The sequence below is a fragment of the Hemitrygon akajei genome, chromosome 23 (assembly GCF_048418815.1).
Source record: "Hemitrygon akajei chromosome 23, sHemAka1.3, whole genome shotgun sequence".
Taxonomy (NCBI): domain Eukaryota; kingdom Metazoa; phylum Chordata; class Chondrichthyes; order Myliobatiformes; family Dasyatidae; genus Hemitrygon; species Hemitrygon akajei.
The window spans coordinates 56824444-56844050 of NC_133146.1; the positions used below are offsets into that span (position 1 = coordinate 56824444).

Here is a 19607-nt window from a genome sequence, read left to right on the forward strand (position 1 = left end):
CTCTGACTAAAGAAATTCCTCCTCGTTTCTTTTCTAAATAGACATTCCTCTATGCTGAAGCTGTTCCCTCTGGTCCTAGACTCTCCTAGTATAGGAGCATAAAATACTTTCGTACCAAAATGTTTAAGCAAGAGGACCCGATTGCAGCAGGGCCCGATTCTCATAAATATAGACATTTTTCCATCCTACAAGTGATTATAATTCCTATCCTTTCACACATACACACAGAAACAGAAGACTTTACTCAGCAAGCAGGAAGTCTCTCCTCCCTGACTGGTAGTAATGGGAAGAGAGTATGTCCCAGAAGGTGGGGGGGGGGGGTGGTCCTATGTATAGAATGCTGTCTGGTCTCAACTATAAAGTCCCCAAGATCTCTTTTTCCCACATTCCATAACAGAGTTGGCCTGAATAATTTGGCTCACCCGCATAAAAAGGATTCCTACCTTAATGAATATCTCATCCACCCTCTGCTCCAGCAAAATTTTTCTCCTGCCATGCTAATCATTTCTGGGAAAGGTTTCCACTGTAGCAACTTGTGTGTATCACTGAGTGAGAGATTTTAGGCAGCAGGGGGCTCAAGACCACAAGACCCAGGAGATGAATCCGGCCATTCGGCCCATCAAGACCACTCCGGCATAGGAGGAGAACAAAGTTGGTAGGATTGGTGTAAAAATAGATGATCAGTATCATTTCAGATGGCTGAAGGGCCTGTTTTTATGCTGTGTGATTCTATTGTTTCTGCATCCTATTCAGGATTCGAAATAGTATCGTCCACCCATCTTTCCTTTTAATATGGAAATGCTTGTAATATAATTCCCGCCGCTGCCTGTAAGGAGTTCTCCCCGTGACCCTGTGGGTTTCCTCCGGGTGCTCCAGTTTCCTCCCACAGTCCAGAGAGACATACCGGTTGGGAGGTTCATTAGTCATTATAAATTGTCCCAGGATTAAATCGGGAGATTACTGGGCGCCGTGGTTTGAGGGGCCGGAAAGGCTTACACTGCGCTGTATCTCAATAAATTAAAAAATATTCCCGTAGAATACTTTTACGCTATATAATGACTTCCCATGGAGGCAAAACAATGATACATTTGCATGGATACAAGGCGCTGTATTAATATAGATACAATTTAATGTTGTATATAGCCCTGGAAGCAATAAATCTATCACGGCTGTTATTCCCAACAATTTATTTCACTTACTTTCCAAGGCATAATCGTTTAACTATTTCTCAATATAATATTTTATGTAATATGATATAATGTAAGTGAAATCACGTCCAGAAATGCTACGGTGGAATCACTATTTTCTACGTGGAACAAGCAAAAGAAAAGACTATAGATTATGTTAGGGAGAGTAGGGCTGAAGTCTGACAACCTGTACTCTGAACACCGTTTTTTTTACTTGTATACCTGCTGCATGCAAATACAATGTAATATTCAAGCTGTCGCTTACAGCGCTGCAAAAGCAGAACCGTGCGTAGAAGCTCCTGTCCCACCGGTCTCCATCGCAGCTTCCGGAGACCTGTGCCATCTAACGTCAGACACAGAAAATGTAATGTGCTAAAATGTGTGAATAAAAAAACGTAACAGACGGGCTTTTCTTCTTCGGCAACTCGGGTTCTGCTCACGCCAATTATTTCCTGTCCAATCCTAGATACACAAAGCTCCCTACGTATTTACAAATAGCGGAAAAAAAAAGACATTCAGATGAAGGGATGAAACAAAAAACCTCAATATTCACATAAAAATGTTGTACTTTTACGCAAATGTTCATATCTCAAGGCCAAATCACACTGCGAAGGAGATAACTGCAAATCGTTTATCCATCGTCCCATTCAGAATTAAATACACTATCTTGAATTTTAAAAAAACATCTTTACATCTCACAGCAGCTGACGCCGATTCAGAGTGCCTGGCGCTTCACTTATTTAAAATCTGTTTTTTGGAACCCACCAATATGAAGCCCAGCAGCTCCCGTCACTTGATTAAAAAATAATGCACTGAGAACACGGCTAGGTGAGATAGAAAGCCCAAGGGTGACGTCCATCACTAGGTGAACGTGATGTACAGATTTCAATGCAAGTAAACCACTGCCCGGGTCACAGACGTACTGCATCTCGTTAAATAAGTAAATCTATGTCGTTTTAGAAGTGAATGCAAATATAAATCTCTTCTTTTTTGTAAACCACTCACAATATGTCAATGACCTTTCTTCTCCCACTAACAGCTTTTCAACAAAACGGTAAACCCATTTAATTCGGAGCATGCATGCAGTGCAGAAGCCAAGCGGGAGCCACATCGTCCGAATATCCAATTATCAGCCTTTTGAACTGTCCAGCAAATTGATCATTTACCCACGTAGATAATTCACCCCATATCTCTATTCACGGTGAAGGCTACATTCAGACAATCACATATGCCAGCGGAGAAAATATTTCTACTGGCGAAATCGCCCGCCTGATGAAAGATGTCAGGGTCTTTCTTAGCACTGAAGCACGATCCACAAGAAAGATTCTCACACTGCGAAACCAGAACGTGATGCCCATGTACAACATCCAAACAAAAGCTCACAGATCAACCCCCCCCCCATCACTACCTAAAAGACGATTAAAAACGGAGTGAACGGGGTATTTATTGGGGTGGGGGTGGGGGGTACACAGCACGGATGTTTGTTTTGAATAAAAACCAGCCATTGCTGGAAATGCCAGCCTGTCTGCCGTGAGCACTAGAAGCTCGCACAGTGAAACATTTACATCTAACCAGGAAATCCCTCAGCTCCTCAACAAGTCATGAAAAAACTGTGCATTTCAGTTCTTGGTTGCAACAGTAATTCATTTGCTGGCGTTTCTCTTATCCATTCCAGTTGTTTTCTCTCTCCCTCTCTTACCCCCAAATGTACACCAAAAACCCTCCCAACATCCCCAGGCTGTTAATGCTCGTTACCTTCTCTGGCTTTTAACAGGACCGTGTTGGCGACTATATTCTCCAGCTCCATTGACCTGCAGAGATATGTGGCTCAGGGGGCGAGAAAAGCTCTTCTGCTTCTGACAGCTTCTGTGTTTCTAAGGTTGCTCGCCGAGCTGGACTTTCTGTCTCTGGCTTCCCCTCGGCGTGTCTCCGGTGTATCGGAGACAGCGGACGCATCGGGACATCACACACAACACTCAACACACACACACACACACGCACACACACACACACACGCGCGCACACACACACACACAACACACAGAGACAGAGACTGCGAACGACTCGCCGCCGAACGAAACCCCTTCCTGATGCTGGGCTCCTGCCGGAGTTGTGGTACCCTCCAGTCCTGCAGGGGGAGCTTTAAACGCAAAGCCTACGTTCCCTCTGCGCAGCTGCCGCCTCCCGCGGCTCGATGGGAGCTGTAGTCCCTAAATCACCAAGATTTCTTGCACCGATATATGCACGAAACAACCGTTGGACGTACTCAACAGTCTTACGAGCCATTTATTAGTGTATATTGCAGAACTGGTTGCCATCATTTTCGGCTTCCAGTGGCTGGAGGAAATCTGTCCTTGCAAAGTTATAATTTGTTAAGATTTTTTTTACGGTTTTGACTAGTCTTGGAACAGGTCATTCTAGCAGTAGGTCAGATTTACTGCCGGAGCACTTCAGACTTTATTTCACATTCAAAGTATTGGTCTATGTGTCTTCTTCTTATGGGTCCCTGCACATAGAGGTGTTGAGGGGAATGAGCAGGTTAATAGTTTGGTCAAAAATGGCGTTAAAAGTTCATCCGTGGATATAGACCTTTCATTTAGCAAATCAGAAGCTAATGGTTTGGTGGGACTGAGAATTAGGGGGTTATGGCAAGATTTGTGGGATAATGGGCATAAGGGAAGACACCTTTACAGAATACATAGAACTGCTGGATTGACGTGAGGAGGTAAAACAAGAAGAGAAGGAATTGTATTGACTCGACTTAGAATTGGGCATACTATGCTTAATTATTCCTTATATCTTGTTGGAAAACATCACTCTGGGGTGTGTAGGTGTTGTCATTATTATGAAACAGTTGAACACATTCTTTACAATGTAAAGCATACAAGGTTGAAAGAAAGCAAATGCATGCTGCTCTACTAGCTTCGGGGGTTGATAGTTTTCATTTAAAAACTTTAAGTTATGGAAGTGTCTTTAATTCACAATATTGTTTTTCATTATTTATAGGGCTTTGGGGGTAATTTAGTTTTCAGTTGGTAAAGAACTAGTAGGGGGTTTATTTCCCAACTCTCTACATCACACTCCAGTCCAGTTGGTGACAGTAATGCACCTAAAGTTGGACTGCCAACCGCCATTAAAAGTCAAAAGAAGAAGAACTCAACACTCAACAAGTTATGCGACATCTGTGGAAGAAGAAACAGAACCAAGGTCTCATGCTGAAGAGTATTCAACAGAACTTCATTGCACGAATATACTCTACATTCTTAGGAGTTCATCAGGATGGATGATGACTAGCTCCCATTCCATTTCAGGTGTATGAATGTCGATGATGAGGCCAATGTTGGACCCATCAGCTCCACAATCAGAAGAGAACAGATGAACAAGTAGTTAGGGAAATAGTGACTTACTGCTGCTTTTGCTAGGCTTCTGTGTGCTCCAGACTCACAGCAGAGGTTCTTAATGCTTCCCAAAATTCCTTCTTTATTTTGAATAGTCATGGCGCAAGGATTCCAAGAACTATGTGGGTCTGTTGTACATATTTCAGGGAAGTGTCTTTTTTTACTTCTCCACCAATTAATCTCTTGTCATGTCATGGTCACAAACAAACTCAAATGCAGGAATCACAGAGACTTCGGCAATTAAAGTAAAACTGACAATTTATTACAGAAATTAACAAGGGAAAACTAACAAGAGTTCAGGCAAACTGAACAGAATCTTGATGAACTGAAATCACTCCTGATACACAGAAGAATTCAGTCTGAGTTTCACCCGACAAGGAACCACAACGACCCAACAAAGAGAGGTTTGCATGTCGTTCTGGAATTCTGGACATTGACAATACCATGGTAATTAATAAATGTGATAAAAACAAAGAGAGTTTAACAATCCCCATGATCCCAAATGAGACACCTACAACACCAAGAGCTAGTCCAAAGACAAACAGTTAGACATAAAAGGTAAGCAATCCAAGGACAATGCATACACACGAGGTGACGTTGAGAGAGAGTAAAAAACAGTCCACATACTAACCGACAAAAAAAAACTTTTCTTTAAAAATTATCCCTGGTTGTGACATGTCATGATAATATCTGTTTCTGACGTCAGGTGTAAACCCTACCCAGTGGAAATTACTTGTTATCAATAAGGATTCAGTGCTGAGGATATTGGCCAGGGGAAGTTGTTCATAGATTCTAACAGTGGGTTTGAAGAATCTGAGAAAACAGCTTGATTGTATGTCTCCAGTGTTCTGAGATGCCTGTTGTAAGTAGTCCAAGATAGGATATTGCCGCCTGGTGGGCCATCAGCTTTGAGCTAGGTTTCAGGTTATGATCTTAAAACAATCTTCCCCTTAGTCATCAATTGGTGCTCCTCCCATTGACCAAAGGACTGCTCACTGAATCCATAGTGTGCTTTCCATCCAACAAGAAGCACATTGGGCAAAATTTTCACCACACAGCATTCCAAAAGAAGTCCAAGAAAAAGCATCAACCATACCATGTGGCTTTTGTGGCATCTGTAAAGTAACTGACTCCGTTAATTGAGAGGAACTGTGAAGCATCCTCCTCAAATTTGGCTGTTTGCAGAAATATATCAGCATTTACATTTGCTTCATGATGGTGTGCTATACGTGATCCTAATGAGATGGTCCACATCAGATCCACTCTCATTACAGACTGGTGTCAAGCAAGGCCACAGACTCACTGTAACATTTTTCACAAGCAGTACACACAAAATGCTTGAGGAACTCAACAGGTCAGGCAACATCCAAGGAAATCAACAGGCAAAATTTCAGGCCAAGACCCTTCTTCAGGACTCCCTTTTTTCACAATCTTTCCTACAGCAGTGCTGCCTCTCAACTCCAACTGAGTTTTTAGTAGAGTGAAGTCAATATACGGGACAAATTGAACTTACACCTCCATTCCAGTACCATGGTCTTCCCAGCCCTCAAGCTTCATTGTGGAGATGTTGCTCGCAGAAGTTTGCATTCAGAGGCAAATTATCAATTCATCCACTGAAGCATGTAAGATGATTGGCCTTAACATTCCCAGGACAGGAGCTCTATCAATCTGTCCTGCTGTTCAAATCTGCCCTCAGAAACTGAAGCTCCACGAGACCCTAATAACCATGGACTACTTCTCATAGCTTACAGCTCTCACCAAAGCAATACATGTGAGGAGATTCATCATAACCTTCAAGGCATCAGCAAAATTACTGGCCATCTGAAATAAAATCCTGTGTAAGCATAAACCTTTCAAAACTCTCCTGCTATTGAAGTAACCAAACCATGCTTTATTTACCCATCCTTCTTGTCCTTGCTACCTGATTGACAACTGAACCAGAAAAATCTGATATTGGTTTTGTCATTTGGAATCTCTGAAATCCCACCCACCCCATGAACCATTCCTCCATTTTCAGCCTTGAAAGCATTCCCAGATTTAATCATTTCACCATTGATAGGCATGCCTTCAGCTCTCTCCTGCCCATTACACCACTGTCGTTTAGGGATCAATGAAGGTCCTCTTTCTCTGGTGGTGTTCAGGGTGTCAGTAGCTTCCTGTCAGTTTTCACTACTGTCCAAGGTGGAGACTCAGGAATACTGTCACACTCAGATGTAGAATTCTTCTTTGCTGTTTCTGTAACTATGTTTACCAGTCAGTGTTGTTAGCCCTGAGCTGAACCCCCGAACTTGAGCGGACCACTCTTAGACTGTCCTCTACCCTTTGACCTGTTTGGCATGGGTACCCTACCAAGAGCCAAAGCATAAAGCCCCTGACTCCAACTGACATAACTCTCCGGGTCATTGAGGGGCACAAGCCTCCAAACCACAACAAGGTCGTGACCCTCTTGGAGGATGCCTTCAACTGCCTAGGTCATAATTTTTAGGATTCTCTTCATACCTTTTGTCAACTTCAGTTCTGAATGTCATTTGCTTACTTTTATTGTTTGCACGATTTTTCTTTTTTCTCTGCACATTGGGTTCTATTTGGGTTTCTTCATTTGGTGGCTGCCTGTAGGAAGACAAATCTCAAGGTTGTATAAAGTATACATACTTTGATAGTAAATGTACTTCGAAGTTTGATATTTTTATCTCTCTATCCACCTTGCGTCCTTTAATTTGCTCCTACCTCTCTGACTTGGCTTTTGTACCATGTAAAATGTGGTTTGTTAAAGATGCTGTAAATTCAGTCTGGAAATTGTTTTTTGTTGAATTATGATACGACTATTGAAAACACCAGCATCTCTTCATCCAACTATGAATGTCATTGTCTCACATTAATCTTTCGTCCAGTTCTTCTTTTTCTTGTATACTAGATATTCATTGTGGCTAATTGCCTGAACCACAGCGGATTCACATTCTCAAATTTCACTGAGTAAAGATGTTTCTTTTCAATTGGATACATTAGTGATTAGATGTTATGACTCTAATATTGGTGTCTTATAAAGAAAACCTGAAAATCTGGTTTAATTTGAACTTCTAAATTGTACTTGAAATTCCTGTATTTCATTCCTATCAGAAAATAGTTGCTTCGTATATAATTTTGTCAGTTTCCTCCATCTAGTGAATCTCTTCAAAAAAATTAATGTCTTTACCTGCAGAAGATATCAACACAACTAAAAGTCTAGAGCACTACATCACAGGGACGGGCACTTGGGCTCATTTAGTCCATGCCAAGCTATTCTGCCAGATCCCTTCAACCTGCACTGGGACCATAACCCTCTATAACCATATAACAATTACAGCACGGAAACAGGCCATCTCGGCCCTTCTAGTCCGTGCCAAACGCTTACTCTCACCTAGTCCCACTGACCTGCACTCAGCCCATAACCCTCCATTCCTTTCCTGTCCATATACCTATCCAATTTTACTTTAAATGACAATACCAAACCTGCCTCTACCGCTTCTACTGGAAGCTCGTTCCACACAGCTACCACTCTCTGAGTAAAGAAATTCCCCCTTGTGTTACCCTTAAACTTTTGCCCCCCTAACTCTCAACTTATGTCCTCTTGTTTGAATCTCCCCTACTCTCAATGGAAATAGCCTATCCACGTCAACTCTATCTATCCCCCTCATAATTTTAAATACCTCTATCAAGTCCCCCCTCAACCTATACCCCTCCCATCCATGTACTTATCCAAACTTCTCTTAAATTTTGCAATCGAACCTGCATCCACCACTTCTGCTGGCAGCCTATTTCACACCCACACCACACCCCTTGAGTGAAGAAGTTCCCCCACAGGTTCCCTTAAATATTTCACCTTTCACCCTTAACCTCATTCCAGTCTCACCCGCCCTCAGTGGAAAAGGCCTGCTTGCATTTACTCTATCTATACCCCTCATAATTTTGTATACCTCTATCAAAGCTACATTGATTATAAATATTTGATACGATAGCACAACACCTACAAGGGAACCAGGTTCAAGGTTCGCCACTGTCTGTAAAGAGTTTTGTATGTTGTCCTCGTGACTGCTTGGGATTGCACTGAGTGCTCCAGTTTCCTCTCGCAGTCCAAAGGCCTGATTAACTGACCATTGTAAATTGTCCTGTAATTAGGCTAGGGTTAAATTGATGGGTTGCTGGGCAGCATGACTGAAAGGGCTGGAAGGGCCTATAGCATTCTGTATGTCAATTAAAAAAATAAATAAATAGATAGATAGAAAAGGAATATTTAGATATAGATAACACTGAGACCCACAGAAATCTTTTTGTGTATCATGAACAAATCTGCTGATTTCCCATGTATTATTAAAACATCAAAAAAGGTCTGGCAAGACTATCTTTCTGTTTTCCCTTGATCTCCTTTCTCTTCAACTTTAAATTCCTTGAACTAACATCTGAAGTTCAATTCTGTTTTACTATTTTCAGCCGCTCGTTTGCTGTTTACCTCTTCCACTCTCATGTTACACAGGCTGATGTGTCAGTGCATGACAGGACTTGTACTGAACACACCAGATTCCTAACTTACCAAATTCAGACTGCTCACGTACAAAGTAAAACAAACTCATCCCATTCTCAGTTATTAAGGATTGCATAAAACCCTCAGAAAACTCAGGTAGCTTCACTCGCAATGTCTGTGCTGAGCATAAACTAAATTTCTCCTGCTGACACACTATCCATATCCACTTATTTAATGCATATTCATTCCTTCATTATGTGCTGTGTTGAATGTCAATGACATGGGCTATTATGATCTTTCCATAACCATGACAGCTCTTGGCAAATTTTTCTCCAGAAGTGCTTTGCCATTGCCTTCTTCTAGGCAGAGTCTTTACAAGACAGATGGCCCCAGCCATTATCAATATTCTTCAGCGATTGTCTGCCTGGTGCTAGTGGTCGCATAACTAGGACTTGTGATATGCACCAACAGCTCATACGATTATTCTCCACCTGCTCCCATGGCTTCACATGACCCTGATCATGGGAGGGGGGCTAAGCAGGTGATACACCTTGCCCAAGAGTGACCTGCAGGCTAGTGGAGGGAATGAGCACCTTACACCTCCTTTAGAGACATATCTTCACCCCGTCACCCAGAATGCATATTCATGTACCTATATAAAGGTCTCTTAAATCTTACTATCTTATCTGCTTCCATTACCAACCTGGGGTCTACAGACCCCTCAGTTAACGGTAGGGATCTGTGGCATAAAAAGATTGGGACCCCTTGATCCTAACCAATTTAAATGAAACACATTCCTTACCACACTATCGTCTAGTAGCCACTTACAGCAACTTTATATCTAAATTAGAGGAGCCCCAATAATATTCATAGCTTATCAGAAACTTTGGGATGAACCATAAGACATGAGCTGAATTAGGCCATTACTCCGCCATTTCATTATGGCTGATTTATTTCCCTCTCAATCCCATTCTTCTGCCTTCTCACCATAACCTTTCAAATGAATGAGGCTTCTTCGGTCAAGGTTGATCATGGATGTCTTGTCTAGATATGCAAGACAGGGTGGTACAATATGGAGAGCAAGCTGTTGCCCATGTAGCAAGCTCCCCCTCTCCATGCATCTGATGCCAAAGGAATGGCAAAGATCTATACAGTTTGGCACCAGCAGCATTGCAGGAGTTGCCAGTCAGCATAGAACTCAATGTAGGACTGCCTTAGGGACTCCAGCTCCAGATTTTTGCCTTGGAGTTCACTCCTGAAGCCTTCCCCTTGAGCGTGCAACCCTCTTGCTAAAGAAATTCCTCCTCACCTCCATTCTAAATGGATGTCCCTCTGTTCTGAGATTGCACACTCTTGTCCTAGACTCCCCAACCATTTGAAACATCCTCTCCAGATCCACTCTCTCTAGGCATTTCAACATTCGATAAGTTTCAATGAGATCTCCTCATTCTTTTAAATTCCAGCGAGTACAGGCCCAGAGCTATCAATCGCTCCTCATAAGCTAACCCTTTCAATCTCTGAATCATTTTTGTGAATCTCTTCTAAACCTTTCCAATGTCAGCATATCCTTTTTTAAATAAGGGGCCCAAAACTGCTCACAATATGCCAGGTAAGGCCTCACCAGTCACAAACAGGAGAATATCTGCAGATGCTGGAAATCCAAGAAACATACACAAGATGCTGCAGGATGTAATTCCGAAGCTTTATAAGGCACTGGTGAGGAAGGGTCTCAGTCTGAAATGCCAACTGTACTGTTTCCTAGATTTTATATTCTAGTCCTGTCAAAATGAATGTTAGCATTGTATTTGACTTCATCACCACTAACTCAATCTGTAAATTAACCATTAGGGAATCCTGCATGAGAACTCCTTAGCTCTTTGCACCTCAGATTTTTAAAATTTTCTCCCCGTTTAGAAAAAGATTTCAAGTTTTTATTCCTTCTACCAAAGTGTATGACCACATCATGAACCAGGAGACTTACGAGACAAGGCAATGAGATTTGTGATTATCATGGATGATGCCCATAAATTTACCAAAATACAAGTTATTTTCAGTTACAATAAATGGCACTGGATGCCAGCAGGATGTCAAGAGCCACATTTGTTTCCAGTTCTAATGAATGTTTTCTATCATCATAGCCAACAGTTTATGTAAATTGAAAATCATTTTGCTCTACATATGCTTAACTGTGCAGTGCAATTTGAGCTTGCCCTATAATGGAGACATGGCCAAGTGAAGTGAAAGTTAGACATAAGACCATAAGATATAGGAGCAGAATTAGGCCATTTGGCCCATCGTGTCTGCTCCACCATTTCATCATGGCTGATCCATTTCTCTCTCAGCCTCTCTCTCCTGCCTTCTCTCCGTATCCTTTCATACACTGAAAAGTGTTTCTTTAGGTATATGAAGGTGCCCAGGGCCTTGCTGAGAACATTTATTGGTAAGGACAGTGTTGTATTCTGTTGCTGACTGGTAGTGGGTCTTTGTTTTGAGGATGACTTGGTTCCTCCTCAGAAAGTGTGTTTAGATGAGTCCACTTTTTGAACATATTAAGGTATCTTACAAGTGTGTTCTAAATTCTACATGTAAGTATCTTCTATTGTATTTTGATCTGTGCTGGTCCTCCAATGTTATATTTATTCTTAGAAAACTTTTTAAAACATAATGTTTAGCTCAGGATCCCCAGCCTTTTTTTTATGCCATGGACCTCTACCATTAACTGAGGGGTCTGTGGACTCCAGGTTAAACTGGCCCACACAAAGCTTCTGGAACATATGGTAACTATGCATCTAATGACCTTTTGATTCTAACATCAACAGAAAACGTATACACAAGAGAATTATGAATTTAATAATTTGGTTAGCAGATGTATTTTAAACATTATAAATGTGCCCAGGCAGCTTGAGTGTTTTTAAATGTAGGAGTGACTGTAATATAATTTCAAATTTAATCAGGACTGAAATCATTTAAGGAATATTTTATTCAGTAATTCATGGACAATCAAAGTATATTCCTTTAAATAAAGTGAGATTATGGATGTACTTTCTCCTACGTTTATAACTAAAATATTGGCAGTGATCAAAATAAGTTAAGATACAAACACACTGGATACTTTTTGACTTTGAGAGCTCATAAGGATGTATTAGCATGGTGATTAAGTTACTGGATTATTGATCTGTGACCAGGAGTTCTGATCCAGCACAGCAGATGGGGAGTTTAAATGCAAGTATTTAATAAATCCAGGATATTAAGAAACTGTTATCAATCTTAGTAACCATGAAACTACCATATTTTTGCAAAGCCTCATCTGGTTCACTACCAGTCATCCATAATAATCTGGTTTATATGTAACTCCAGACCCATGATTATGGTCGATTTTTGACTGCTTCTTAAAGTCAGGATAGACAATAAATGGTGATATTGTCAGCAACATCTGCATTTTACAAATAAAGTTTGAACTTACTGGGAAAGAATAATACAATAAAAATGCCTTTCATTTCTGGAAAATCTGAACCCAGTTCAGAAAGATCTCAGAACCTCTATTTTTTTTTCTTAAAAAGAGCATTGTGATGTCAACACCTGCTTAAAAAATGTTTTACACTAGCACTTTCACTGAGAATTCACAGACTGTCTGTCAAGAGAAATGGGTAGAAAAATACTCATACTCCACAACAGAGGTGATCTTGAGGTTGGGCCTAACACACGTTATGAAGCAGAGGGATGGAGAATCATTGAATCATTGCTGTGCTTGAGTGAGATGAAATGACTGAAACACAAAACAATTATGTTTGCAAAACTAATCAGAATCAGGTTTAGTATCACCGGCATATGTCATGAAATCTGTTGGCTTTGTGGCAGCAGTACAATGCAATACATAATAATAGAAAAACTGTGAATTACAGTCAATGTAATTAAAGATAAATTAAATAAATACTGCAAAAATAAAAATTAAGAAGTAGTGATGTAGTGTTCATGGGTTCAATGTCCATTCAGAAATCTGATGGTGGGGTGGGGGTGGGCAGGAAGAAGCTGTTCCTGAATCATTGAGTATGTGCCTTCAAGCTTATGCAACTCCCTCCTGATGGCAGCAACAAGAAGAGGGCATGTCTTGGGTGATGGGGTCCTTAATGATGCACACTGCCTTTTTGAGGCATCGGTCCTTGAAGATGTCCTGGATACTATGGAGGCAAGTGGCCGTGATGGAGCTGATAAGTTTACAACTCTGCAGCTTATTTTGGTCCTGTGCTGTAACACCAATCATCTAGTTATTGTAATGTAATGGAATAATTATGTTAAAAATTATGTGATTTACATTTCACTTGTAATTGTTTACCTATGAGATTTTTTTTTAAAAATGAGCTGATGTTAACCTGAAGCAAGGAGAAATATTGCAATATTTAGTATAGTCTTTGCAAAGGGCATCTGAGGGCATCATTCCAATAAGACATTGTTGACTTTAGAATAGGAGAATCGGTATCTTTATTGTTGTCATAGTTCATTTTCAGATTATTCATTACAGCATGTACTGTATTTCACAGGATATGACAAGAGCATTCTCCAAGCAATCAAAACACTAAATATGTTCTGCAGAGAATAGGAGAACCAACTCATTTCAACCTTCCATAATTTGTAATGACAACTCACGTCATTGACCATTTTACACCCCAGATGGTAGGAAGGTAATATAACATCTCCGCATGTGTTTGATTTAAAGTGGATGGCGAGGAGAGGTTAGTTCATTAAAATGTAAATGCAAATATGACAGCATTTCATAGAGGTGAATTACTACTCTCTGCATGTATATCAGGAAGAATGAACATACAACGTATAAGTTTTTAGCAAAGTACAGGCCCTTTGACCCATGATATTAAATCGACTCTAAGATCAATCTAGCCCATCTCTCCTACACAGACCTCCACTTTTCTATCATCCATGTACCTATCTAAGAGTTTCTTAAATGCCTCTAATGTATCAAGCTCTACCACTGCCCTTGGCGGGGTTTTCCACGCACCCACCACTCTCTGTGTAAAGAACTTATCTCTGACATCCCCTCTACCCTCCAATCAGCTTAAAATCATGTCCCCTTGCTTTAGCCGTTTCTGACCTGGGAAAAAGTCTCTGGCTACTCATTTGATCTGTGCCTCTTGTGCACCTCTATCAAGCCACCTCTCATCCTCCTTTGCTCCTAAGGTATAAGCCCTAGTGACCTGCCGGTGTGCATGTGGGACAATTCAGAGTATGATCAGCTCCACCACAGTCTGAGTGTTGTGGTGATAAATGACCCTACACCATCACTGATCATGTAAAGAGTGAGGAGTTGAAGGGCAAAACAGGATTAAGCCTTGGTGCACTCACTCTGCTTGCTGTAGTTACCTATTTTTATTGACAGATCACATTGCAGTCAGAACTAAGAAAGCAAACTGGCCTTCTTCCTGGATCAATTCAGGAAGATTAGTAGACATACTAGGCCTTGCCTAATTCAGGCAGGACACAGGAGAACATGACTACATCAGAGATCAGCACTTCTGTTAACATTGTGACAAGGCTATGAAATTGCCCCAGATTTCAGCCCCAGTAAGTGGTATTACATGCACCATGTAGTGGCAACTCTTCATTGTATTCTTCTGAAATTCCGATCTGCTGAAGCTAAAAGCTGTGAATTAGCTACTCATGTACTTAAAAAGCTTAAGCATGCAGAAGGTTAAATTTGTTCGAAAGGAAATGATTTCTGTCCAATATTTTTTAGTTTCCACATCTCTTGAAATGAATATATAAATGACAAAACCAACCTTTATTGGAAAGTTGATGGGCCACATTCTGAACTGCAGCCGCCATTTCTCATAAGGTTCTACATGCTCCTGGGTGGGGAGCTTCAGGATTTCGATCTATGAAGGAATGATGATATATTTTTCCAGTGAGGATGGTGTGACTTGGAAGAATTCCTGCAGATGGTGGTATTCTAACAACAGTAAAAAGCACACAAGGAACTTGCTAATTAAAAAATATAAGGTATCATCACAATTTCCTTAAAATTGGAAAGTACTTGAAACTTTGAGGTTACAAATGATCTTTGCTTCATGCAGTGTAAAGAACTGAAGTCATTTCAAATTTTTGACAGAACTTTGACCATGTCCAAGAAGAAGAGATGAAGTTCTTTGTCATTCTCTCCAGTGAGCTAAAATTATATTTATTTAGTTACTGATACAGTGCGAAATAAGCCCTTCCAGCCATTCCACCTCAGCAACCCCACATCCCCAATTAATCCTTATCTAACTACAGAACAATTTACGATGAGCGACTAACCTATCCGATATACATCTTTGGGCTGTGTGAGGAAATCAGGGCACCCGGTGAAAACCCACACATTCCACGTGGAAGACGTGCAAAGATCCCTTATAGAATGGTGCCGGAATTGAACTCTGAACTCCAGAACAGCCTGAGCTGTAATAGCATCATGCTAACCACTATGCTACTGTGGTGTCCATGTGGATAAAATAAGTTAAGGCAAGAATGAACTACTAATAAGCCATTGAAGAAGGCTTAAAGATAAATGATATTATCAACCACAATCACAATGACAATGGATAATACTGTAAATTTTTTTTTGGAACTTCACTCTTCATGTTCTTTTATTTGATGATGATATTAATTATTCTCTACAGTATAGAATACTTAGGGTCTAAATTTATTATTTTTAACAAGGTCTGGGTTTTCTTAATCAGGAAGTTGAGTTCCAAGGCAGCCCAAACCAGAAAGATGAAATAGCCCACAGTTTCATCCCTGCATGGTGACGAAATGTTTGTAGGAAAATTGCCAAGATTGGAGAAAAGCTCAATCCAACCCAATGAAATTTTACTTGATGGAACGGCTCTGAATGTAAATGGTTGGAAAAGTTTCAAATCGGGATTTAACAAATTATATAGTTCTATATTGATTGTCACTTGAACATCGATGTGGGAAGGAGGGAAAATAAATATCCTTATTTGCTTAGGAAACACTCTCTTCTGAAACTGGGATTGAGGTTTAATTTTAGCCCATATTAGAGGATCTTTGCATCATTAGTTTGGTAGAGGATGCTTGAACTGACACACGCTAGTGTAGCAGTTAGCACAACACTTTACAGTACAGGCAAACGGGTTCAATTCCTACCGTGCCAGTAAGGAGTTTGTACGTTCTCCCCATGACCGCGTGGGTTTCCTCCAGGTGTTCTGGTTTCCTCCCACAGTCCGAAGACCCATACCACTTAGTAGGTTAATTGGTCATTGAAAGTTGTCCCAAGATTACGCTGGGATTCATTTGGGGGATTGCAGGGTAGTGTGGTTTGATGGGCCATAAGGGACAATTTTGCGGTGCATGTCAATAACTAAATAACAAATACCTGAAATGAAAATGCCTTAGTTCTTCGCATTTAAATCCCTCAGTATACTACATTTGAGCCTTCCTGGGTTCAAGTGTCATCATGTTTTCTCATAAACAATCTGCTCATCTTTTAGGAGGGCTGAGTCACACTGCCCTACATCTAACATGATAGTGTGTGCAGCTGCAAACATTATGATCTGCATTTGCACCATGTTTATCAAGCATGTGCTGCTTTCATCCTTCTATAGGCAAAATTTGAAGATGGCTTATAAAAATTTCCAGGATTTATTACTGAATAAACAGGATAGTTGGGTGGTGGGGTGAAGACACGCCTCTACCAAAGGAGGTGTAAGGCGCTCATTCCCTCTGCTAGTCTGCAGGTCACCCTTGGGCAAGGTGTAGCACCTGCTCAGCTGCCTGATCAGGGTCACGTGAAGCCAAGGTTGCAGGTTGTGGATAGTCGTATGAGCAGCTGGTGCAGATCACAAGTCCTGGTTATGTGACCACTGACACCAGGCAATCTCTGAAGAGTATTGATAATGGCTGGGGTCATCCGTCTTGTAAAGACACTGGCCAGAAGAAGGTGATGTCAAACCACTTCTGTAGAAAAATTTGCCAAGAACAATCATGGTCAGTGAAAGACCATGATGACCAATGTCATATGACATGGCACATAAGGATGATAATGAAACAGGACAGTAAAGGTACACTTTACTCATTCAGTACAAAACATAATTAAGTAGTAAAAAGAATAAACCACATCCTTTGCTTCTCACAGTTGCAACTCACTTTACTGAAAATTGTTAGTTTTTTTTCTAATCCAAGTCTCAGTAAAAGCTTTTGCAGCTTTTGTTTTAAGAACTTAAATATTTTCTTGTTTCTTAAAAAATCTCCCATTACTTGGACGTGGGCAATTTTAGTCATGCAGGCAGGACTAAAACTACCCTTTCATTTCTTAAATTTCCACCTGTGTTACTATTTTGCTACAAAAAATATTGTATGCTCTCTTCTATTTATTATTATATTGCAGATTGTTTAAGTCACTTGGTAGTTGGTCACTCTGTAAAGTATTTTCAGTGTCAAGGATATAGCTTTCAATATTATTGTTGGCTTACAATTTGAAATAAGATTTAATTAAATGGTGGTTCAAGAGGTTTTATGACCCACTTTGCCAAATTTCAAGCTGAGCTGCATTTCCCTGCTGTTTTCAGAATCAAGTTTATTATCACTGACATATGTTATGAAATGTGTTGTTCTGTGGCAACAGTACAGTGCAATACATAAAATATTACTATAGGTTACAATAACAATAAATAAATAGTGCAAAATAATGAGACAGCTCTCATGGGTCCATGGATCATTTGGAAATCTGATGGCAGAGTGAAAGAGACTGTTCAGTTGAATGTGCCACAATGCATTTTTCCCTCCCTTTCATTGCCTTTATTAACTTATATAGATGTGTGGTGGAGAGTATATTGACTGGCTACATCATGGCCTGGTATGGAAACACCAATGCCCTTGAACAGAAAACCCTACAAAATGTAATGGATGCCGCCCAGTCCATCACCCCACCGTTGAGCACATCTGCACGGATCACTGTCACAGGAAAACAGCATCCATCGTCAAGGACTCCCACCCCTCAAGACATGCTCTCTTCTTAACATTGCCATCAGAAAGAAGGTACAGGAGCCTCAGGACTCACTTCAGGAACAGTTATTACCCCTCAAACTTCAGGTTCTTGATCCAGAGCAGATATCCTCACTCAATTTCACTCACCCCATCACTGAAATGTTCCCACAACCTAAGGACTCACTTTCAAGGACCCTTCATCTCATGTTCTCGAAATTTATGGCTTGCTTATTGATTGATTGATTGATTGATTGATTTATTAATTATTATTTTCTTCTTCTTTTGTATGTGCAGTTTGTAGTCTTTTGCACACCGGCTGTTTGTCCTGTTGGATGCAGTCTTTCATTGATTCTACTATGTTTCTTGGATTTACTGAGTGTGCCTGTAAGAAAATGAATCTCAGGGTGGTACATGGTGACATCTATGTACTTTGATAATAAATTTACTTTTAACTTTATGCTCAAACAGCATTTCTTTCTCAGCTACAGTATATACCACTTTTTTTTTAGATTTACAATAATCCCTTTCTTTGTATAGTTCTTGTTCACATATTTTGTTTGCATGGCTTTGTTTATTCAAGTTTTGACATTGGTCTTTATTTACCCAAGTGAAATATACCAAAACGTATGTTAATGCAGGTCAGATCATGAAGATATTATGTGGTTGACATATCTTCCATGGTCTTCGCAAAGTCTGACAATCTTTCTGTTATCATTTCCATGTTGGTGCCATATTCTAATGTATGCCTAACATTGCTCCATGGGCAAAATGGACTGTTCACTGTCACCAGTTCTGATCAACACCTCCAGCATTTAACCATATTAACAAAAAGAGAAGCCTGGGACTTCTGTGCATACATGACCAATATACAAATGTTTGACAACCATGGAGGATTATACACTCAATGGCCACTTTTATAGGTAGCTCCTAACGTTTATGGTCTTCTGCTGTTGTAGCTCATCCGCTTCAAGATTCAATGTGTTGTGCATTCAGAAATGCACTTCTGCCCACCGTTGTGTTGCGTGGTTATTTCAGTTACTGTCAGCTTCCTGTCTGGCCATTCTCCTCTTGACTTCCCTCATTAAAAAGGCATTTTCACCCTCAGATCTACTGCTCACTGTATGTTTTTTTTGTTTTTTGCACCATTCTTTGTAAACTTTAGAGATTATTGTCCTTGAAAACCCCATGAGATTAGCAGTTTCTGAGATACTCGAATCATCCTGCCTTGGCACCAACGATCATTCCATGGTTAAAGTCACTTAGATCACATTTCTTCCCCGTTCTGCTGTTTGATCTGAACAACGGAACTTCTTGGCCATGTCTGTATGCTTTTATGCATTGAGTTGCTGCCACAGGATTGGCATTAATGAGCAGATGTACTGGTGTACCTAATAGAGTGGCCACCAAATGTATCTGTCAGAGCCACTGGATTTTGCAGCAAGTCTAGCAGCAAAGCTCAGTTTTTCCATCCACTAGGGAAATTGCTTCTTGAAATTTATGTCAGTTCAGACATGCTAAAGTTCAGAATCCCAGGGT

At 40.5% G+C, this 19607-nt stretch overlaps 1 protein-coding gene across 1 annotated transcript in view; it reads right to left on the reverse strand.

Annotated features, from left to right (window-relative positions):
- Positions 1-3298, reverse strand: part of LOC140715471 (G protein-coupled receptor kinase 5-like) — a 301765-nt gene extending 298467 nt beyond the window's left edge. Inside the window, exon 1 of the mRNA XM_073027715.1 lies at positions 2943-3298. Coding sequence (XP_072883816.1) covers positions 2943-2994 — 52 coding nt within the window. The 5' untranslated portion in view covers positions 2995-3298. The remainder of the gene's footprint in view (positions 1-2942) is intronic.
- Positions 3299-19607: the final 16309 nt, after the last annotated feature.